A 22804-nucleotide genomic window follows, 5' to 3' on the forward strand; every position below is an offset into this window, starting at 1 on the left:
TACTTAGACCATGCCCCCCATGTGGGGCAGGGACTGTGTTCATCCTGATTAACTTGTATCTACCTCAGCATTTAGAACAGTACTGTTGTGGGCAGGAACGGGTTTACTAATTCTGTTGGTAAGAACCCTCCCTTGACCCCACGGCTCCCTCCAGTTATTGCCCCATATCCCTCCTCTCATTCCTCTCCAGACTCCTTGAGCGAGTTGTTTACATCCACTGTCTTAAGTTCCTCTCCTCCAATTCCTCTGCCTTCACTCCATAGAAAAACCACCCTCTCAAAGGTCACAGATGATCTCCCTCTTGCCAAATTCAGTGGCCTCTACCCCATCCTAATCCTTCTCAACCTCTCAGCTGCCTTCGTCACTGGCGACCACCCCCTTCTCCAGGAAACATTATCCAACCTCAGCTTCACTGACACAGTCCTCTCCTGGTTCTCCTCCTGTCTCTAGCTGCTCATTCTTAGTCTCTTCACGGGATCCTCCTCTGCCTCCCACCTCTTAACCGTAGGTGTCTCTCAAGGCTCAGTTCTGCATCTCTTACTCCTTTGGAGAACCCATTTTCTCCAAAGGCAAATCCATGTGCAAGGGCAACTCAGATGGAGTGAGAAAGTCATGAATTGGAGAAGGCCTCTTGCCTGGTCCAAGCAACCTGGTTCTTCTGGTGGTGTGATGCCAGGCTTCCCACCTAGAGGAGGGGCTGGGGTGATTTGGGCCCAGAATCCTTTTGTCCTGGGTTGAGGGAAACCCCCAGTCAGGATCCTGTGTGATTGGGTGGCTGTGCCTCATGCGGCCTCCAGTTGACCACGGCGTTCTGAGTTTTCCTCTCCCCTTTTCTTCCTGGGGAGCAGCAATCCTCTTGTTTTTTCTGGTGTGTCTGGGCAGTCATCCCCTCGCTCTTGGCTCTCTCTCGGTCCAGCTGGGCAGGTGGCCAGAGGGGCAGTACCTCCCAAAGCAACTTCATAGCCTGTTCTCTGTCAGAGCCCCCAGGCTTAGAGACCTGGGCCACCTCACCCCTTGAGGGCCAGTGAGGCCCTGATCCTGTCAGGGCGGACCCAGGCCTGGAAGCCGGAGCAGGGAGACTCCGGCCAGTTGTGTGTAAAGGAAGGAGGGAGGAGTGGGGGTTTTCAGGGGGTCTCCCCTCTTTCCTCCTGCTCCTGTGCCCCCCGCCAAGGTGGGTGTAAATCAACCAGTCAAGGATATTTATTGAGCATTTACTGCATGCGTAGCGGTGTACAAAGTCCTTAGGAGAGTACAGCACAAGGAGCTTGCAGTCTAGACGGGGAGACAGATGTGAAAATAAATTATGGTTATGTACACAAGTACAGTAAGGTTGAGGGTGGGAGGACTGTCAAGTGTTTATAGGGGACAGATCCAAGTGTAAGGGTGATGCAGAAGGGATAGGGAGTAGGGGAAGTGAGGGCTTAATTGGGGAAGACATCTTGGAGATGTGATTTTTAATAGGCTTTGAAGGTGGGGAGAGTGGTGGTCTGCCAGGAAGGGAGAGGGAGTTCCGGACCAGAGGGAGGATGTGGGCAAGGGGTGGGCAGTGAGATAAATGAGATTGAGGTACAGTGAGTAGGGTGGTGATAGAGGAATGAAGTGTGCGGGAAGGGTGGTAAGAGGGAATCAGTGAGATAAATTAGGAGGGGGCAGACTTAGTCAGGAAAAGCCTCTTGGAGGAGAGATGATTTTTAAGAGGTCTTACTCAGGGCAGAGGAGAGGAAGCCTGAGCTGAGGTTGAAGAGACGACAGGAAGGGGTTAGGGTAAAAGCCTCTGAAGCCTCTCCAGTCAGGGAGGCTTCAGAGGGGATGGGCTTGGGGAGTGGTGGTGGGGAGAAGGGGGCAGGGAGTCAAAGCAGAGAAGGGGTCACTACCACAGTTCCCACCCCCTGCCCCCTCCACATGCCTGGCCGCCTCCTCCTCCCGCAGCCACCTCTTCCCGGTTCAGCTAGCGTGCTGTTGCCTTGAGATCCTCTGGGTCTGGAAAAGGTCCCGGCTGGGGGCCCCTGGACTCCGTGGGTGGCCATGCCTGACTCCACTTCCCAGAGCATGCCTCAGCAGGGACCTAGAGGATGGTTGGGGAGGAGGGGTGAAGGGGAGGGAGGGGCGGAGGAGGAGGAGGAGTCACAGTGCCACAGTGGCATAAGCGTCTTCTGTCCCGGGGTTGAGGAATGGCGGCATCACTCACCTGCCCCTAGCCCTCTAGACTGTAAGCTCATTGTGGGCAGGGAATGCGTTTGCTTATTGTTTTATTGTGCTCTGCACTTGGTAAGTGCTTAATAAATATGATTGAATGAATGAATGAATGAAAAGCCCCGCCACCCACGGCATCCTGCATAACAGTCCCAGGACCAGGAGCTTCATCCCGGGAAGGTCCACTCAGGGTCCCTGGTGTTCCAGGAATTAGCTCGGCCTGGAGGTGCCATCCTGACCCAGTGATCTCGACCAGAGCCGTTGTGTCCTGAGACCCGAGGTGGTCGAGGGCCCAGCCTTATTGTCCAACTTTTCTTCTGTCATCCAGCCCAGGGGGAGCTAGGGGGAGGGGAGAGTAGGCTGACCAGCCCTTGAGCCCAACCCTGGAGGCCCTGAAAGCCCTACTAAGATCTGGGGCTGGCTGGGCTGTGTGGCCGGCTGGCTGGGCCCCTTCTGCTGAGGGGCTGACCCCGGAGGTCCTGAAAGTCTCATGAAGAGCTCAGTCTGGGCGGGCTGGGTGGCCTGGCCCCTCCCACCGACTCAGGGACCTTCCGGCCCACTCTCTGGGGGCCGGGGCCACTCATTGGAAACAGCTGTTGCCCTTGGTTGTCCTGTGTGCTGGCCAGCCGGCTGGCCCTCCGTGGGCTGACCTTTGCCATGTCTGTCATCCAGAGTCCCAATTGCTCCCTCCCACCCTCTCTGATATCCTGGCCTTGTCCTGCCTCAACCCCCCAGCAGCCTTTCCCTCAAGCTGGAGCCGGACTGGGGCAGGAGGCGGGTCTCTGTGAAGCCGGCCCTCCTAGGGCCTGCCCTGAGGTCCAGCCCTGCTGCAGAGACCTGAGCCAAGGACTCTCTTGGGGGTCTCTGGGCCCTCTCCCCTCTCCAGTCCATACCTCATTCAGCTGCCTGGTCCGTTTTTCCAAGATGTCACTGTGCTCACATTTCCTTGCTCGTCAAATACCTCCAATGGTTGCAAATTCCTCTCTGCATCAAGCAGAAAGCCCCTATCATAGGCTCTAGGGCAGTCAGTCCATTGGCGCTCTCTCTCTCTCTCTCTCTCTCTCTCTCTCTCTCTCTCTCTCTCTCTCTCTCTCTCTCTATCTCTCTCTCTCTCTCTCTCTCTCTCTCTCTCCCCTACTTGTTCTCCTTCTTCTCCCACTACACCCCAGCTCACACTTTCGGTTCCTGTCAAGCCAGCCTTCTCATTGTGCTTTGTTCTTGTCTCCTACACTTTACTCACATCTTTCCTCTTGCCCTCTAATGCCAACCTGCTCACTTGTTGCTCTGTGTCTTTTAACTTGCTACCAACCCCTTGCCCAGGTCCTACCTCTGACCTTGAACTCCCTCCCCCTTGATATCTGACAGACCCCCACTCTCCCCTCCTTCAAAACCTTATTAAAATCACAACTCTTCTATGAGGCCTTCCCTACCTAAGCCCTCTTTTCCTTTACTCCCTCTCCCTTCCGCATCACCTTAGATACCATTTCCCCTCTTACACTCCACCATTTCCCCTAGCTGTAATTTATTTTAATGTTTGTCCCCCTCTCTAAACTGTAAACTCCTTGCGGTCAGGGAGCATGTCTATCAACTGTATTCTATTGTATTTTCCCAACTGCATGTTACAGTGCTCTGCACACAGTAAGCACTCAATAAATACCATTGAATCATTGATTGATTGATTACCCGGAACCCTCTCCCTCAGCAAGTCCACTGGACCCCACTCTCCCCATCTTTCAAGTCCTTCTGTGGTCCCATCTCCTCTGAGAAGCCTTCCTTGACTAATTTTTCTTCTTCAAGGTCCCACTCTCCCAGTGAACCCTTCAGCCCTTTTATGCCACCTCCAGTTCTGCACCCACTTCCACCTGGAGCTCTTAGGGCTCTACTATTTAAGAACATAATCATCCACATGCCTGTTTTTCCATTCTTGTCTTTCTCCTTTTTCACTTTTCCACAAAAAGGGCACATCAGGAAGGTGGTGGTGGTAGTAACAGTATTTATTAAGCACTTACTACTATTATAATAATTGTGGTATTTGTCAAGTACTTACTAAATGCCAAGCATTGTACTAAGCATGGAGTAGGCAGCAGCGTAGCCTCGTGGAGAGAGAGCACAGGTCTGGGAGTCAATGGACCTGGGTTCTAATCTTGACTCTGCCACTTGCATGCTCTGTGACGTTGGGCAAGTCATTTAGCTTCTCAGTGTCTCAGTTTCTCATCTGTTAAATGGGGATTCAATATCTTTCTTCCTCCCCACTCCACCTCCCCCCAACATTTAGACTGTGTGGAACAGAGACTGTGTCCGACGTGATTAACTTGTATCTTCTCTGGTGCTTAGTACAGTGCTAGGTCCATACTAACTGCTTAAAAAATACCACAGTTATTATTATTTTTATTACAAGATAATCAGATTGGATACAGTCCTTTTCCCACCACAGGGATCATGGTCTAAGTAGGAGGGAGAACAGGTATTGAATCCCCATTTTATAGATGAGGAGATTGAGGCCCATAGAAACTAAATGACTTGCTCAAGGTTTCATAGCAGGCAAGCGGTGATACTAGGATCAGAACTCAGGTTCCCTGACTCCTAGGCCTGTGCTCTTTCCATTAGAGTACGTCGCTTACTGTATGGGGAGCACTGTACTAAGTGCTGAGAGTAAATACACAGGTAAGTCAGATTGCTCACCAAGGGCTTAGATGTGTAGGGCTCTCTCAGTGGGAGCCCTTGGCCCCCGGCCCCTGAGCTCTGCCCAAGCTCAGCCTGGATTTCGGGGAGCTCAAGGGGCTGCTGTTCTCCCCAGTCAAACAAACCCACAGAGACAAACTTCTTCAATCAGTCATATTTACTGAGCATTTACTGTGGGCTGAGCACTGTAATAAGCACTTTGGAGAGTACAATGTAGCAGAGCTATAGTGTTACATATCACAAGTTGTAGTGTTACAGTGTAACAGAGCTTACAGTCTAGAGAGGGAGACAAACATTAACATGAAGAAATTATGGATCTGGATCTGCCGCTAATCTCCTCACCGTGCCGCGTTCTCGCCTGTCCCGCTGTCGACCCCCGCCCCACGTCATCCCCCTGGCCTGGAACGCCCTCCCTCCCCACATCCACCAAGCTAGCTCTCTTCCTCCCTTCAAGGCCCTACTGAGAGCTCACCTCCTCCAGGAGGCCTTCCCAGACTGAGCCCCCTCCTTCCTCTTCCCCTCCTCCCCCTCTCCATCCCCCGTCTTACCTCCTTCCCTTCCCCACAGCACCTGTATATATGTATGTTTCTACATATTTATTACTCTATTTATTTATTTTACTTGTACATATCTATTCTATTTATTTTATTTTGTTAATATGTTTCGTTTTGTCCTCTGTCTCCCCCTTCTAGACTGTGAGCCCACTGTTGGGTAGGGACCATCTCTATATGTTGCCAACTTGTACTTCCCAAGTGCTTAGTACAGTGCTCTGCACACAGTAAGCACTTAATAAATATGATTATATAATAATAATAATGGCATTTATTAAGCACTTACTATGTGCAAAGCACTGTTCTAAGCACTGGGGAGGTTACAAGGTGATCAGGTTGACCCACAGGGGGCACACAGTCTTAATCCCCATTTTCCAGAAGAGGTAACTGAGGCACAGAGAAGTTAAGTGACTTGCCCAAAGTCACACAGCTGACAATTTGCAGAGCTGGGATTTGAACCCATGACAACTGACTCCAAAGCCCATTCTCTTTCCACTGAGCCACGCTGTGGTACTTCCCAAGCGCTTAGTACAGTGCTGTGCACACAGTAAGCGCTCAATAAATACGATTGATTGATTGATACTGTGGGGCTAAGGGAGGGGTGAATAAAGGGTGCAAATCTAAGTGCAAGGTGATGCAGAAAGGAGTGGGAGTAGAGGAAATAAGGGCCTAGTCAGGGAAGGCCTCTTGGAAGAGAGAGGTGCCTCTCCTCTGCCTACTCTTGCGAGGCCGAGATGAATTCTCATTCTGTCCCAACTGGATTACTGCATCAGCATCCTTTCTGATCTCCCAACCTCCTGTCTCTCACCACTTCAGTCTATACTGCACTCTGCTGCCTGGATTATCTTTCTATGGAAACACTCCGGGCATGTCACCCCCCTCCTCAAAAATCTCCACTTGTTGCCTATCATCCTTCGTATGAAGCGAGAACTCCTTACTATTGGCTTCAAAGCTGTCCATCACCTTTCCCCCTCCCACCTTACCTCCCTTCTCTCCTGCTATAGCCCAGCCCGCACACTCTGCTCCTCTGGTGCCAACCTCTCCACTGTGCCTTGTCCTCGCCTGTCCCGCCATCTACCCCTGGCCCAGATCCTACTTCTGGCCTGGAATGCCCTCCCTCTTCACATCCGCCAAGCTAGCACACTTCCCCACTCAAAGCCCTACTGAAAGCTCACCTTCTCCAGGAGGCCTTCCCAGACTGAACCCCTCTTTTCCTCTGCTCCTCCTCCCCTCCCTGTCACACCGACCCCCTCCCTCTGTTCTGCCCTCCTCCCTGCCCCACAGCACTTGTGTATATATGTACATATTTATTATTCTATTTATTTTATTAATGATGTGTATATATCTATAATTCTATTTATTTATATTGATGCTATTGTTGCCTGTTTACTTGTTTGGTTTTGTTGTCTGTCTCCCCCCTTTTAGACTGTGAGCCTATTGTTGGGCAGGGATTGTCTCTATGTATTGCCGAATTGTACTTTCCAAGCACTTAGTACAGTGCTCTGCACACAGTAAGTGCTCAGTAAATACGATCAAATGAATGAATGAAAGGTCACAGGGGTGAAGGGAGAGGAGGCCATTGCAGGGGCCCCTGAAGGGCACTTCTCCCTTTGCCAACCCCCTCGAGACTGGGTCATTGGGGGTTTGGTGAGAAGTTTCAGCTTGGAGACCACCCAGAGCAAAACATGGAAGAAGATGACCAAGGATAAAATGACCGAGTGTGGAACCATCCTCACACAGATGCTTACTGGGTCAGCACCACAGGACAAATCAGTAGGATTTACTGAGCATCTAGTGTGTGCAGAGCCCTGTATTGAGCGCTTGGGAGAGTACAGTAGAGTTGGTGGACATGATCCCTGCCCTCTAGGAGCCTACGTTCTATTGTGTTCAGAACACTGTACTGAATGGTTGGGAGAGTTCAATAGAAATGATTCCTGCCCTCATAAAAGCTTACAATCTAGTGACGGAGACAGGTAGGGGAAGCAACAAAGACTTGGGGAGCTGGGGGAAGAGTATGTAGCTGCTGAGGGGTTGGAGGGGAAATGAGAGGTTAGTCAGGGAAGGCTTCCAGGAGGAGATGTGATTTCAGAAGGGTTTAGAAGATGGGGATTGTCGTGGACTGCCAGATGCAAAGAAGGAGGGAATCCCAGGCTGAGGGAACATGACTACCAACTCCGTTATATTGTGCTCTCCCAAGTGGTTAGTAAAGTGCTCTGCACACAATAAGCGCTCAACAAATTCCATTGATGGACTGACTGATTGAGGGTGTCAGCAAGGGTTGGCCAGCGGTTGACATGGGAACAAGGCTCAGGGATTAGTTTGGGTTAGAGGAATGAAGTGTGTGGGCGTGGAGTGAGACCAGAGGGAGGAGGGGAGAGGGGAGAGCTGATCGAATGCCTTAGAGCCAATTGTGGGGCGTTTTCTGCTCCCTGTGGAAGTGGATGGGCAACCACTGGAGGTTTTTAAGGAGGGAGGAGACGTATGCAGAACAATGTTTAAGAAACTTCCTGGAGTCACACGGGGTGCCCCTCTCCTTGTGTCTGCCTGCCTGGGGCTCTGCAGCTGGAGGGTGTGGTAGAATGTGTGAGGGTGTGGGACAGTGTAAGGGTTGGGGAAGGTGTGAGGATGGGGGAGGGTGTGAGGGTGAGGGAGGGTGTATGGAGAGGGTGTCGGGACGTATGAATGTGTCAGGGTATGGGATTGTCTGAGGGTGTGTGTCAGATTGTAGGAGGGTGTGTGAGGAGAGTGTGAGGGTGTAGGAGTGTATGTAGGGAGGGTGTGTGTGTGTGTTAGGGAGTGGGAGTGTATGAGGGTGTGGGGAGATTGTGAGGGTGTGCGAATGTGGCAGGATATGTGACGAGGGTGTCAGGGGTTGTGAGGTCAGAGAGAGTGTGGGAGAGTGTGTCTGTCTGTCTTATTTGATCCAGGCTCTGCACCCCTGGAGGGCCAAGATGACATGTCCCCTGTGCCCGGCCACTCCTGAGCGTTGTCACCTCTGTTTCCTTCCAGACCCTGGCTCGTTCCTGATCTTCGGCCAGGGGCTGCAGGGCTGCCTGGAGGCACAGGGCGGGCAGGTCAGGGTCACCCCGTCCTGCAACACCAGCGCCCCTGCCCAGCGCTGGAAATGGGTCTCCCGCAACCGACTGTTCAACGTGGGCGCCCTGCAGTGCCTGGGCACGGCCTGGCTGGGAGTCAATGCCTCGGCTGCCCTGGGCACCTATGAGTGTGACCGCGAGGCCCTGAGCCTGCGCTGGAACTGCCGCAGCCTGGGTGACCGGCTGACCCAGCAGCTGGGCAATGGGTCCCAGGGAGGGGCCGCAGAGCGTGGGGACCAGGCCCGGGGCGGCCCCTGGCGCGTCTACGGCACTGACGGGGACCTGTGTTCTGTGCCTTACCATGGTGAGAGCCGGGGGGCGGGGGGACAGGACACAGGGCAGGGTGAAGCCCCCACCCTGACCTTGGGAGCCTGACCGCGGGACCCCAACCTCCGAGGGTCCCATTTCCCAAGGTCCGGCTGCCCAGCAAAGAAGACGATGAGGATGATAGTGGTGGTTATTATTTTGATTTTTAAAGGCATTTGTTAAGCGCTTATTCCGTGCCAGGCACTGGGATAGATACAAGATGATCAGGCTGGACATAGTCCGTGTCCCACTTGGGGTTCACAGTCTTAATTCCCAGGTAACAGACACGTAGCAGACAAATCGGGGAGCTGGGATTAGAATGCAGGTCCTCCGACACCCAGGCCTGTGCTCTTTCCACTAGACCATGCTCCTTAGGAAGCAGTGTAGCTCAATGGAAAAGGTCCTGGGCTTAGGAGACAGAGGTCATGAGTTCAAATTCCGACCCCACCAATTGTCAGCTGTGTGACTTTGGGCAAGTCACTTAACTTCTCTGTGCCTCAGTTCCCTCATCTGTAAAATGGGGATTAAGACTGTGAGCCCCACATGGGACAACCTGATCACCTTGTATCATCCCCAGCGTTTAGAACAGTGCTTTTCACATAGTAAGCACTTAACAAATGTCATTATTATTATTATTATTATTCTTGAGTGCTTGTGACTGCTAGATGCTTTTTTTCCTTCCTGCCCCTGGGTTTGGGGTGGGGCTGAGGGCTGGGCGTTGGGAGAGGCCAGGCTTGGGCTGAGCCCCGGTGTCCCCCCTCCTTCTCCCACCCCCACAGAGATCTACACCATCCAGGGCAATGCCCATGGGAAGCCCTGCACCATCCCCTTCAAGTACGATGGGCAGTGGTTCCACGCCTGCACCAGCAGCGGCCGTGAGGATGGGCACGTCTGGTGTGCCACCACCCAGGACTATGGCAAGGATGAGCGCTGGGGCTTCTGCCCCATCAAGAGTGAGTGCTCGGGCTCCGTGCTGGCCCCAGAGGCTCTGGCCGGAGCGGGGTGGAGGGCCGGGGGCAGCAATGGGGGAGGCAGAGAGGGAACCTGGGAGGGAGAGACCTAGAGTAGGCATTGGGGGCTTCAGGGCAGCCTAGCGGGGCCTCAGAGTCCAAAGGGCAAGTGGAGGAGGAGGGGGGAGTAACTCCTCTCTCCTCGTGGGTTCTGGGCTTCATCTTGGGGTCATGGGGTCCCTATGCTCTCCCCACATGTCCACCAGCAATGGAGGGAGTGTCATCTGCCCATCTTCTCCCCTCCCTTGCCCCACGGTTCAGCCCGTAGCTGCCCTGGGTGGGCTGGGGCTGCCTCCAACCCTGAGGGTCAGAGACAGTCCGGTGGAACTGGGGTGGCCTCCGTTGCACCAGGTGATGACTGCGAGACCTTCTGGGACACGGACCACCTGACCAACAGCTGCTACCAGTTTAACTTCCAGTCCACCTTGTCCTGGAGGGAGGCCTGGGCCAGCTGCGAGCAGCAGGGGGCCGACCTGCTCAGTATCACCGAGATCCACGAGCAGACCTACATCAACGGCAAGTGCCGCTCCCCGGGACGCCGGGCTCTCTCTGGCACTCTGAGCCCATCCCTACCTCCCCACCCCCTTGGTCAGCCCACCCACCCTCCGCCACCTGGGCAACCAGGGCACCGTTGAAAGACCCTGTCCCATTGTCCACTGCCTGCTATGTGACCGGGCCAGGGTGGTGGGTTAGTTCCAGCAGGTTAGTTCCTGCAAGAGTGCAGGGTCACCTATTTGCCTGGGGCTGTAGCCTCTCTCCCCACAGGGACTGGTGTTGGGGGTTGAGGCAGGTGAGGGGGGCCTGGGTCTGCCCCTTAGCTGTGACTGTACATCTAGCAGGATACTGCCTAGGCATGGGCAGACTGGGGGTGTCCAACGCTTTCCCACTTCCCTTCCCCTGTGTGCCCATCTCTTATCTTGTCCTCTCCCAAGTTCTTAGTACAGAGCTCTGCCCACAGTAAGTGCTCAATAAATACCATTGGTAGAGATGATGCTGCTGCTGCTGCCAGACAGGAGCAGACCCAGCAACAAACCCGGCTACCTCCCCCTCTCCCCAACTCTACCAGCCCTAAGGGTGAGGTTGCCTGCTCCAGCCCCAGGATGCCCCTCTCGAGAGCCCCCCACCCCAGCCTCCTGCACTTGGGTAAGGGACTTGGGCAGGAGGGTCTATGCTCCCTCCAAGTGACCCCTGGCCTCCCAGGACTCCTGACTGGCTACAGCTCCACCCTGTGGATTGGCCTCAATGACCTGGACATCAGTGGGGGCTGGCAGTGGTCTGACAACTCGCCCCTCAAATACCTCAACTGGGAGAATGGTGAGGGCTGCTGGGGAGTTGGGGAGCCTTCGGATATGGTGGATACGGCATGTCATGGAGGGAGGGAGGGCCTGGTGGAGAAGGGGGCTTGGGGGAAGAGGGAGGGATTATGTGGGAAAGGATGGCCCGGTTGGGGAGAGGGGAGGGAGAGGTGTGTCGGGCAAGGGAGGGAGTGAGGGGAAGGGGATGGCCTGATGTGGGAGAGGGAAGAGATCGATGGGGTGGGGGAATTCTTCAGGGGCAGCACTGGCCCAGAGCCCCTTGCACACCCCCAGAGAATCCCAGCACCAAGCACTGGGCCAGGGCATAGGGAAGATTCCAGTGGTGGACAGACCAGCCTGGCCCTCAGAGGTCATGGTGGGGAGGGCTCTTTCTCTTGGAGGGCTGTGGGTTGGGCCAGCCTGGGTAGGGCTGTCCCCTAGACATCTGCCCCCCTGACCCCCAGATCAGCCCGACAACCCGAGCGAGGAGAACTGTGGGGTGATCAGGACCGAGTCCGCCGGAGGGTGGCAGAACCGGGACTGCAGCATCGCATTGCCCTACGTCTGCAAGAAGAGGCCCAATGCCACTGTGGAGTCCGGGCCCCCTGGTGCGTCTGGGGTGGGGATCCAGGTCCCCAATGTGGGTGGAATGGGGGGATGGTTCCCTCAGTGGGTGCGGGGCAGGGGTGGATGGGGTGGGGAAGGCCCAGGGCAGACCCAAACCATCTGGGAGGCATTAGGAAGAGACAGGGCTGGAACCTAGGTGTTGTGGTCCCCAAGAAACTGTCCCTCTTCCCTCCAGGGACTGGTTCCCTCTGAGAGATAGCTCAGGGCTAGGCCAGGCCGGGCCAGGGATGCAGGCCCAGGACTGGACACTGGGGCCTACCCCCTGTTCGTTCTGCCCCCCCTGATGTCTGCAGGGCCTGCTGGGACTTAAAAGTCCCAACAGGTCTCAGGACAGTCATGCCTCCACAGTCCCCTTCTCTGGCTGCCATGGAGTCGGGTGGCTCAGGATGGGTTTCGAGCCCAGGCTGTCCCCTCCCAGGGCTGTGGCCCCATCTCAGAGCTCTGTCTCAGGCGGCATCAGGGGAGCGGTTGCCCCGGATGAGCCCCAGACCCCTGAAGCTCTCCGGCTGGCTGGGAGCAGAGGCGGGGTGAGGGTGGGGGCTGCGTGATGTGGCGAGGGGAAGTCTGGGGTGGTGAGTCCGCTCCCACCCACGCCCCCACTCCCACCCCCTGCAGTGCTGGGTGACCCAAAGGCTGACGTGCGGGTGGAGTGTGAGCCCGCCTGGCAGCCTTTCCAGACGTCGTGCTACCGCCTGCTGGGGGAGAAGCGGTCCTGGCCCGAGGCCCGCAAGGCCTGTCTGCGGGGTGGCGGGGACCTGCTCAGCGTCCACAGCCTGGCCGAGCTCGAGTTTGTCACCAAGCAGGTCAAACAGGGTGAGGTGTTTGGGGAGCTGGAGCGTCTGTCAGTCCTTAATGCCCGGGGGAGCGTTCCCTCTCCCCAATCCCACACCCTGGTCTTCCCCAGCCCCTCAAGGGCAGAGGCCGGCCATCCTCTTAGGCAGCCTCTGAACCCCCAGCGCTCACAGGGTAGGGGTGGGCCATTTGCCTGGGGGCGCCCCTGAACTTCCAGCCCTCACAAGGCAGGGGTCGGCCATCCTCTTGGGTGGCCCCTGAACCCCCAGCCCCCACAGGGCAGACTTGGGCCATCCTCCCGGGTGGCCCCCGAATCCCCAGGCACCCCACCCTCTGGAGCCCGGGTGCCTGACAGAGGGTCCTGGCACCCCCCGGCCCATTTCCGCCTCCCAGATGTGGAGGAGCTCTGGATCGGCTTGAATGACCTGAAGCTGCAGATGAGCTTCGAGTGGTCGGACGGAAGCCCTGTGCGCTTCACCCACTGGCACCCCTTTGAGCCAAACAACTTCCGGGACAACCTAGAGGACTGCGTCACCCTCTGGGGGCCGGTGAGAACCTGGCGCTGCCCCCTTTCCGGCGGGGGGGGCAGGTTTTGTCCTTCTTCCACCAACTTCCCAGCTCGACGATCATATTTTCCAAGACCTTAACTGTGTGCTAAGCACTGAGCTTGATACAAGATAATCAGATTGGACACAGTCCCCGTCCTGCTGGGCCTAAGTCTGAGAGTAGGGATCTTATCCACTCTTTCAGATGAGGAAACCGAGGCACAGAGAGGTTAAATGACTTGCCCAAGGTTCCACAGCAGGCACGTGGCAGAGGAAGGATTAAAACTCAGCTTTTGAGACTCCCAGCCCTGGGCTCTTTCCCCAAGGCTGTACCTCTTCCCTCTACTCTCCCCCAACTCCCCTCCATCGGACCCTGCTCTGTGCTTCTGCCCAAAGAAGCCCTGAAAGTGTGGATAATTGTAGATGGGGTGGGAAGTTGGGTTTGGGGGAAGGAGGCCGGGGGCGGGGGTAGGGGTGGGGGCGGATCGGGCACTCAGTCCCATTGCCGGACACAGGAGGGGCGCTGGAATGACAGCCCCTGCAACCAGACTCTGCCAGCCATCTGCAAGAAACCTGGACAGGTCAGCCCGGGGTCTGCAGAGGAGGATCATGGCTGTCGCAAGGTGAGACCTCCCCAGGGTGGGGTGGGGGCGATGTTAGGTCTGCCCCCACAAGGTTTGTGCCTTGCAGGAGTCACAGGTTTCCCTGGGCCCAGCCCTGGCTGCTGCTCCCGGGTTATTAAAACAGCTGATTAGAGTTAGAGTTAGTTCCTGGGGATCCCCTTGCCCCTGTCCCTGATCCACCCCCTGCCCCTTCCCTGTGCCTTCATTCCCAACTCTGTTCTGGGACCTGGAGGTGTTTCCCTTAAGGCCAGGGGTGGGTTTCCTGGGGTGGAGTTGGATGAAGAAAGCGTAAGCCAAGTCAAGACTCCCAGTGCCGTGTCCTCTCCAGTCCAGCCCCCCTCGTCCCCAGCCCTGGGGTCCCCTGCCCACCCCACTGATTCCAGCTAGAAGTGGGGGGATCCAGGAGCCAGAGTTGGGGCATTAAGATGCTTTTTGGGCTCTGGCTGTAGGCGGCGTCTTCTGCCTGAGCCCCAACATCAAGGCTTGGTGGGGGGTGGGGGAGACAGCTGCTGCTTTCCTTGGGATGTAAAATTGCCTCCTCTCCCCTCACCTCCCACTTGCCTTCCCTCTTACGGCCCCACCCCCAGCCCCCCATCCTACCCTCTCCCTGAGAAACAGCATTCGGGACTTGAGGCAGGGGGCCAGCAGGGAGGTGGCAAAGGGTTATGGGAATCAGAGCTTCTAGGCATCTGTGCTACAGTCTCCTCCTCCAACCCAGCCAGGGACTGTTAGGGGGCCCTCCACCCCAGGCCTCCCTGAGATCCTTTCCAAGACCCTCCCTCATATTCCAGAATGGACTTCTCCTTTAGAAGCACCAAGCTCACTGTGGACAAGAACTGTGTATGTTTATCATTATGGTGAACTCTCCCAAGCGCTTAGTGTGGTTCTTTGCCTTTTACTAAGCCCAGTGCCCAGCCTCCTCAGCCAGCGGGCAGCCTGGGGGATTGAGGTTGGCTGGGAAACACTTAACCCAGCTCTCAGTGTCTCCCTCTGCAGAATGGGGATGTTTTCTCTTTCACGACTTCATCGAGAGGATGGCTTTGGGGGGAGAGTTGAGGAAGAGGCTGCTTGTGGAGAAGTGGCGGGGGCAAAGCCTGATTTGGGGGACTGGCTGTGTGGTCTGGGGAATCCCGCTGGCCCAGCTCCTGTCTTCGCCTCCTCTGGCAGTGCCAGGCCTAGGCCAGTGCTGGTTCCTTCCTGGGCCCCCCCCGGCCGGAGCCCTTTCTCCTCCTCCTGCCTTCTCTAGCCTTAGGCTCAGCCTTCCGCCCCTGCTCTGCTCCTTCCCCAGGGCTGGAAGTGGCACAGCCCTTCTTGCTATTGGCTGGGAGAAGATCATGTAACGTACAGCGAGGCCCGACGGCTCTGCATGGAGCAGGGTGCCACCTTGGTCACCATCACCAACAGGTAAGGCCTCTTTTGGTGGGGATGGGGGGAGACTGGTCTGGCCTCTGGCGAGGGTCCCCTCCCTACCGCCCAACCCCTAGCCTGCCACAGTCTCTCCCCACCACCCAACCTGTCCAATCCCCAGTCTCCAATCCAATCTCTCCCCGCCACCCAACCCCCAGTAAATCCCACCACCTGTCAACCCCCAGTCCAACAGGGTCTCTCCCTACCACTCAACCCCCAGTCTGTCACAGTCTCTCCCTATAACCCAGTCTATTTAACTCCCAGCCCCCAAAACAATCTCTCCCCACCACCCAACCCAGGCCCCTTCTCCAGCCCCTTGTCCCCAGTCCTCGGTTGGCAGTGCCCTTGCATCCGCCCCCTCAGGTTCGAGCAGGCCTATGTCAGTAGCCTCATCTTCAGCTGGAGCGGAGAGCACTTTTGGACTGCACTACAGGACCTGAATGGGACCGGCACTTTCTATTGGCTCAGCGGTGATGAGGTCTCCTACACCCACTGGAACCGGGACCAGCCCGGTGAGGCCCTGGCCTAGGCAGGCCGTCCCATGGCGGGGCTGGGGAGCCATGGTCCTGAGCCATGAACTATACTACTGCTAGTTTTAATAATAATAATACTTAATTTTGTGGCATTTGTTAAGCATTTAATATGTGCCAGGCACTGTACTAAGCGTTGAGGTGAATACAAGCAAATCAGGTTGGACACAGTCCCTGTCCCACATGGGTCTCACAGTCTTAATCCCCACTCCCCGCTCACACCCTGATGGTACCTGTCTCCTGGCCAGGGTTCAGCCGTGGGGGCTGCGTGGCCTTGGCCACGGGCAGTGCCACAGGGCTGTGGGAGGTGAAGGACTGCGCCACCTTCCAAGCCCGCTACATCTGCCGGCAGAACCTGGGCACCCCTGTGTCCCCAGAGCCAGCTGGTCCCAACCCTACGCCCAGCCTCACCGGCTCTTGCCCCAGTGGCTGGACCTCGGACCCTAAACTCCGTCACTGCTACAAGGTAGGAGGCTGCTGGATGCCCCCCAGGACCAACCCAGGATCCAGGCGGTATCTGTCTGCCCACCCCCTTCCTCCGCCTCACCTAGCCCTGCCTCTTCCAAAGCCCTGCCTTTCCCGATTGCAAGTCACATGTGAATGTTGCCTTGATCCTTGGGAGCGGGTGGTCTGTTGAAGACCGGACGCTGGCTACCCCTTTGGAATCCAAGGAAGGGTGGGATTTTTTCTCTGCTCCTCCCACCCTGTGCCCCAAACCACACCATCCCTCCTTGCTGGCCAGACGGGTCGGAGCCTGGGTGGGTGCTGGGGGGAGAGCTCTCCTTGGACCAGGCAGTGGTTCCAGGCTCCACTGGGTCCCAGGTAGACCCCGGGGGCTGTGGGGGTAGGGGGAGGGCAGCAGATATCACTGTGGCTGGTGCCCCCAGAGTCTGATGCCCTCCTTCTTTCCTTCCTTTTCCCCTCAACTCCCTTCCTGGCCTTCCCACCAACTCCCGGTGTCCCCCACAGGTGTTTGGCTCAGATCGGCTGCAGGACAAGAAGAGTTGGGTCCTGGCCCAGGGAGCCTGCCAGGAGCTGGGGGCTCAGCTGCTCAGCCTGGCCAGCTCCCAGGAGGAGCACTTTGTGGCCAGCATGCTCAACAAGGTCTTTGGGTACGAAGCTGGGGGCAGGCGGTGGCACTAGTGGGGAGTGTGTGTGCAGCGTACACAGGTGCTCTTTTCATGTGTGTGTCTGCACATTTGCACATGGGTGCGAATCGATGGTGTGTACATGTATGTGAGTAGACATGTAGTTGTGCGTGTGTGTGGCCACAGTATGGGTGCTTGTGTTGCCCAGGGATGTTGCTGGGTGGGTGTGATGTACCCGTGGAGAACTATGTGGGGTGGAGGGATGCCCCTTGCGCTCTCCTCCTCTCCGGGGTCCTCACCTTGTCCCGTGGCCTCCCTCTCCCTTCCCGCCCCCCGCCCCCCCCACCCCCGGCTCTGCCTACGGGCAGCGAGTCAGAGCCTGAGAACCACGAGCAGCACTGGTTTTGGATCGGCCTCAACCGGCGGGATCCTTGGACTGGGAGGAGCTGGCGCTGGAGTGATGGCCTGGGGGTGAGCTGTAGGGGAGGGGGCACCGAGCTCGGGGCTCTGGGGGGGATGGGCAGCCAGCGGGCAGGTGGGGGGCCCGGTGGCAAACTAGGCATTGTGGAACTTGGAGCAGTAGGCCGTGGGCCTGGGATGGAGGTGAGGGGGCAGGGCCTCATACCCATTTTACAGATGGGGCACCCAAGGCCTGGAGCAGGGCAGAGAGGCACCTGCCGGGCCAGTGGGTGCTCAGCTTCCTCGACCCCAGGGTCGGGGCAGGGACCACAGGACGTGACTCGCCATTTGGTCCCCGGTATCCCCTGCCATCCACCGGGCTCCGACCTTTGGCCGTGGGCTCAGGGGCCCCCGATGGCAGCCCCTGCCGGGGAGGGGGGCCCCCTCTCACCCCGCCCCCCCTCCCGCCTGCCCAGTATTCCTACCACAACTTCGACCGCAGCCGCCACGACGACGATGATGTCAGGAGCTGTGTGGTGCTGGACCTCGGCTCTCTGCAGTGGGTCCCCATGCAGTGCGAGACACAGCTGGACTGGATCTGCAAAATCCCCAAAGGTGGGGACAGGGCTGACCAAGGGTGGCTTGCCTCTCTTCTTCGTCCCCTCTCCAAACAATCAGCTCACCGCTTCCTATTTCACCTCGCTGCTCTCCTATCGCAGGCCAGCCCACTCATTTGGCTCCTTTAACGCTCACCAACCTGTTGTGTCTCCATCTCATCTATCGCCCCACCAACCCCTTGCCCACATCCTCCCTCTGGCCTGGAACTCCCTCCCGCTTCAGTCAATCAAAGTGGATAGAGCATGGTCCTGGGACTCAGGAGGTCATGGATTCTCATCCTGCCTCTGCCACTTGTCTTCTATGTGACTTTGGGCAAATCACTTCACTTCTCTGGGCCTCAGTTACCTAATCTGTAAAATGGGGATTGAGACTGTGAGCCCCACAAGGAACAGGGACCATGTCCTACCCGATTTGCTTGTATCCTCCCCAGCTCATAGTACAGTGCCTGGCACAGAGTGAGCGCTTAACAAATACCATTATTATTATTATTACTGAGTGCTTACTACATACAGAGCACTGTACTAAGCTCTTGGGAGAGTACAATACAACAGAATTAGACATGTTCCCTGCCCACAACGAGCTCACAGTCTAGAGGGGGAGACAGACATTCATTCAATCATTCATTCATTCAATTATATATTGAGTGTTTGCTCTTTCATTCATTCATTCAATCATATTTATTGAGTGCTTACTGCGTGCAGAGCACTGTACTAAGCACTTGGGAAGTACAAGTTGGCAACATATAGAGATGGTCCCTACCCAACAGCGGGCTCACAATCTAGAAGGGGGAGACAGACAACAAAACAAAACATATTAACAAAATAAAATAAATAGAATAGTAAATATGTACAAGTAAAATAGAGTAATAAATCTGTACAAACATATACACAGGTGCTGTGGGGAGGGAAAGGAGGTAAGGCGGTGGGGATGGGGAGGAGGAGGTAAGGCAGGGGGATGGGGAGGGGGAGGAAGGGGAGAGGAAGGAGGGGGCTCAGTCTGGGAAGGCCTCCTGGAGGAGGGGAGCTCTCAGTAGGGCTTTGAAGGGAGGAAGAGAGCTAGCTTGAAGGATGGGCAGGGGGAGGGCATTCCAGGCCAGGGGGAGGACGTGGGCTGGGGGTCGACGGCGGGACAGGCGAGAACGAGGCACAGTGAGGAGGTTAGTGGCTGAGGAGTGGAGGGTGTGGGCTGGGCTGTAGAAGGAAAGAAGGGAGGTGAGGCTAGGAGGCGGTGAGGTGATGGAAAGCCTTGAAGCCAAGAGTGAGGAGTTTTTGCCTGATGCATAGGTTGATTGGTAGCCACTGGAGATTTTTGAGGAGGGGAGTAACATGCTCTGTACAGAGCACTGTACTAAGTGCTTGGGAGAGTACAACACAACAATAAACAGTCCCATTTCCTTCCCACAATGAGCTACAGTCTAGAGCAGGGGGAGACAGACATCAATACAAATAATTAAAATTACAGATATGTACATAAGTGCTGTGGGGCTGGGGGTGGGGGAGGAGTAAAAAGAGCAGGTCAGGGCGACACAGAAGGGAATGGGAGATGAGGAAAAATGGGGCTTAGTCTGGGAAGAACTGTTGGAGGAGATGTGCCTTCAGTAAGGCTCTGAAGCCGGGAAGAGTAATTGTCTGTTGGATTTGAGGAGGGAGGGCATTTCAGGCCAGAGGCAGTACGTGGGTAAGGGGTCAGTGGCAAGACAGGCGAGATGGAGGCACAATGAAAAGGTTAACAGTAGAGGAGCAAAATGTGTGGCCTGGATTGTAGAAGGAGAGCATCGAGGTGAGGTAGGAGGGGGCAAGGTGGTAGAGTGCTTTAAAGCCGATGGTGAGGAGTTTTTGTTTGATGAGGAGGTGGATGGGCAACTCCTGGAGTTTTTTGAGGAGCGGAGTGACATGTCCTGAACGTTTTTATAGAAAAATGATCTGGTCAGGAGAAAGTATGGACTGGAGTGGGGAGAGACAGGAGGCTGGGAGGTCAGCTAGGAGGCTGATGCAGTAATACAGGCAGGATAGGATGAGTGACTGTATTAGCGTGGTAGATATTAATATACATAAATAAGTAATTTATAGTATATAATTTAATGATATGTACATAAGTGTGGGGTTGGGGCTAATATTGAGCTCCCAAAGGTCACAGACTCAAGTGCATAGATGCCACAGAAGGGAGAGTGGGCTGGGGCAGGGGGGGGTGGGGGGTGGGGGGGAAGAGGGCTTAACTGGGGAAGGCCTCTTGGAGGAGATGTGACCTTATTAATGCTTTGAAGGTGGAGAGAGTGTTAATCTGTGTGTGTGGGCTGGGCTGGAGAAGGTGAGAAGGGAGGTGAGGTAGGAAGGGGCGAGGTGATGGACAGCTTAGTGAGGAGTTTTTGCTTCATGCGAAGGTTGATAGGCAACCTTGTGAGATAGGGCTTGTGAGATAGGGAGGATAGTGGTGTTATCTACAGTGATGGGAAAGATAGGGAGGACAGGGTTTGGGTGGGAAGGTAAGGAGTTCGGTTTTGGGCTTGCTTAATTTGAGATGTTGGCAGGATATCCAAATAGCTACGCCTTGAAGGCAGGGAGAAGTGCGAGATTGCAGGGAAAGAGAAGGTCAGGGCAGGAGATGTAGATTTGGGAATCATTTGCTTAGAGGTAGTTATTGAAGCTGTGGGAACAAATGAGATCTGCAAGGGAGTAGGTGTAGATGGAGAATAGAAGGGAACCTACAACTGAGCTTTGAGGGACCCCTACTGTCAGAGGATGGGAGGCAGAGGAGGAGACTGAGAAGGAGCGGTCAAAGAGATAGGAGGAGAACCAAGAGAAGACACTGTCAGTGAAGCCAAGGTTGGATAAAGTTTCTAGGAGAAGGGAGTGACTTACAGTGTCAATGGTGGCTGAGCAGTCTAGTAGGATTAGGATGGAGTAGAGGCCATCAGATTTGGTGAGAAGGCTAATTTGTTACCTTGGAGAGGGCGGTTTCTGTGGAGTGAAAGGGGCAGAAGCCAGATTGGAGGGGATCTAGGAGAGAACTGGAGAAGAGGAAGAGGAAATGGAGACAAATACGACAGACCACCACTCTCCCCATCTTCAAAGCCCTCCTAAAGATCATCTCCCGCAAGAGGCCTTCCCTCATTTTCCCTATTCCCTCTCCCTTCCATGTTGCTTATGCACTTGGATTTGTCCCCTTTAAGTACTTGGTAGTCACCCCAGCCCCATGGCATGTATGTCCATAGCCTTACATCTACTGTTTCCCCTATATGTAATTTACATTATGTCTTTCTCCCCCTCTAGATTGTAAGGTCCTTGTGGGCCGGGATCATGTCTATCAACTCTATTGTATTGTACTTTCCCAAGAACTTAGTGCAGTGCTCAGCACATAGTAAGTGCTCAGTAAATACTGTGGATTGATTGTTCACTCCACAGTTCCCCAGTCTCTGCAGGGATCCTCAAAGCTCTGGCCCTGCGCCACAGTTGCACCTCTGCCCCATGCCCCTCCTTCTCCTGTTCCTCCTCCTCTCCCCTTCCCCCTCCTTCTCCTGCCTCTCCTCCCCTCATCTCTCTGCCTTGTCCCTTTCTCTGTCAGGAACAGACGTCCAAGAGCCAGATATCAGCCCGCAAGGTGAGGGTCCTCTCTCTCCTCTCTCTCCCCCTTCCTCCTCTCTGTCTCACGTCATGCTGGTGGAGGTAGAGGGTGAAGCCCCACCGAGAAGCATGTAGAGCCTGGGGTCTGTTCCCAGTGGGGCACAGGTTGGGGTCTTGCTTCCATGAGGGGTCTGGGGATGGCTGCTGAGTGGGCAGGATCTCCCCGAAAGGGTGGGCCGGGAGGAGGTGGGGGTGGCCAGCAGTTAGTGAGAAGGGCAACGGGGACCCCAGCTCCTCCCCACCCTGAGCTGCCCCTCCCCCACAGCCCCTCCTCTCCTCCATCCCCCAGCCTATCCCCCCCAGGCTGGCTGCGGGCCCGGTGACCCCCTCTCTCCCCACCTCCTGAACAAGATGAGCAGTTTCATCTGTTTGGTGACTGACTGCTTAGAACCTACCCCACCAGCTCCCCCGACCCACCACTGTCCCCTGCCAGCATGTGGTACCTCTCCTTCAGCCCATTCTCCCCTCCACCAGCCTGCCATCTCTCCGCCGGCCCACCATATCCCTCCTCCAGCTCCCTGTCCCCTTCCACCGGTCTGCCATGTCTCCCTGCCAGCCCACTATCCACCTCCACTGGCCTGCCTTCCCTCCCCAACCCTCCCACCTCCCCCGGGGCCCATCATCCCACGTCCCCTCTGGCCCCACGGGCCACCCGCTGGCCTGCCACCCCTCACTGATGCTCCCGGGCCCTGCAGGCAGGAAGGAGTGGGTGAGGTTCCAGGAGGCCGAATACAAGTTCTTTGAGCATCACTCCACGTGGGTGCAGGCTCAGCGCATCTGCACATGGTTCCAGGCGGAGCTGGTGTCTGTGCACAGCCAAGCTGAGCTGGACTTCCTGGGCCACAACCTGATGAAGGTGGGGGGCCATGGGGACGGTAGGGAGAGGAGGGACACCCTGGGGGGCTGGAGGGAGGAGGCACGGGTTGGAGGGTGGAGGCATCGCAGGGGTGCAGAGGGGAGGAGACACGGGGTGGCCGGTGGAGACACCATGGGGTTCTGGAGGGGAGAGATCACTGGGGCTGAAGGCACTTGAGGGAGAGGGGCATGGGGGTGGGGGACACACTGAGAGGTCTGAGGAAGGAAGTCGGCAAGGGAGATGTGGAGACATTGTGCAGCCTGGAGGGAGGGGACACAGCTAAGGGGCCAGGCGGATGGGGTGAAGGGGCATATAAGAAATGGGGCCTGAGAGGCACGGGTGTGAGGGAAGGGAGAAGCAGTGGGAGGAAGGGGGTGGAGGAGAAGAGATGGGAGTCAAGATCGGGGTAGGATTTCAGCTTTGCCTGGAACTCTAGGCAGGAACCTCCAGAATCTTGCCCCCTGCTCCCCCTGAGTCCCACATTGGCATTGACCTCCCCAGTCCTGGCTTCCCTGCCGGGACACTAACTGGCAGCATCCTGCCTGCCGGTCCTAGGCTGACCCCAGC

At 56.1% G+C, this 22804-nt stretch overlaps 1 protein-coding gene across 2 annotated transcripts in view; it reads left to right on the forward strand.

Annotated features, from left to right (window-relative positions):
- MRC2 (mannose receptor C type 2) overlaps positions 1–22804 on the forward strand; it is a 45466-nt gene that overhangs the window by 14652 nt on the left and 8010 nt on the right. For both annotated transcript variants that reach the window (XM_038753663.1, XM_038753664.1), the window contains exons 2-17: positions 8436–8825; positions 9607–9780; positions 10189–10353; positions 11038–11151; positions 11597–11740; positions 12375–12572; positions 12945–13099; positions 13612–13719; positions 15008–15123; positions 15490–15638; positions 15905–16122; positions 16626–16768; positions 17113–17215; positions 17620–17758; positions 21323–21358; positions 22077–22237. In XM_038753663.1, the coding sequence (XP_038609591.1) occupies positions 8436–8825; positions 9607–9780; positions 10189–10353; positions 11038–11151; positions 11597–11740; positions 12375–12572; positions 12945–13099; positions 13612–13719; positions 15008–15123; positions 15490–15638; positions 15905–16122; positions 16626–16768; positions 17113–17215; positions 17620–17758; positions 21323–21358; positions 22077–22237 (2513 nt within the window). The remainder of the gene's footprint in view (positions 1–8435; positions 8826–9606; positions 9781–10188; positions 10354–11037; positions 11152–11596; positions 11741–12374; positions 12573–12944; positions 13100–13611; positions 13720–15007; positions 15124–15489; positions 15639–15904; positions 16123–16625; positions 16769–17112; positions 17216–17619; positions 17759–21322; positions 21359–22076; positions 22238–22804) is intronic.

Source organism: Tachyglossus aculeatus, chromosome 11 (assembly GCF_015852505.1).
Source record: "Tachyglossus aculeatus isolate mTacAcu1 chromosome 11, mTacAcu1.pri, whole genome shotgun sequence".
NCBI lineage: Eukaryota > Metazoa > Chordata > Mammalia > Monotremata > Tachyglossidae > Tachyglossus > Tachyglossus aculeatus.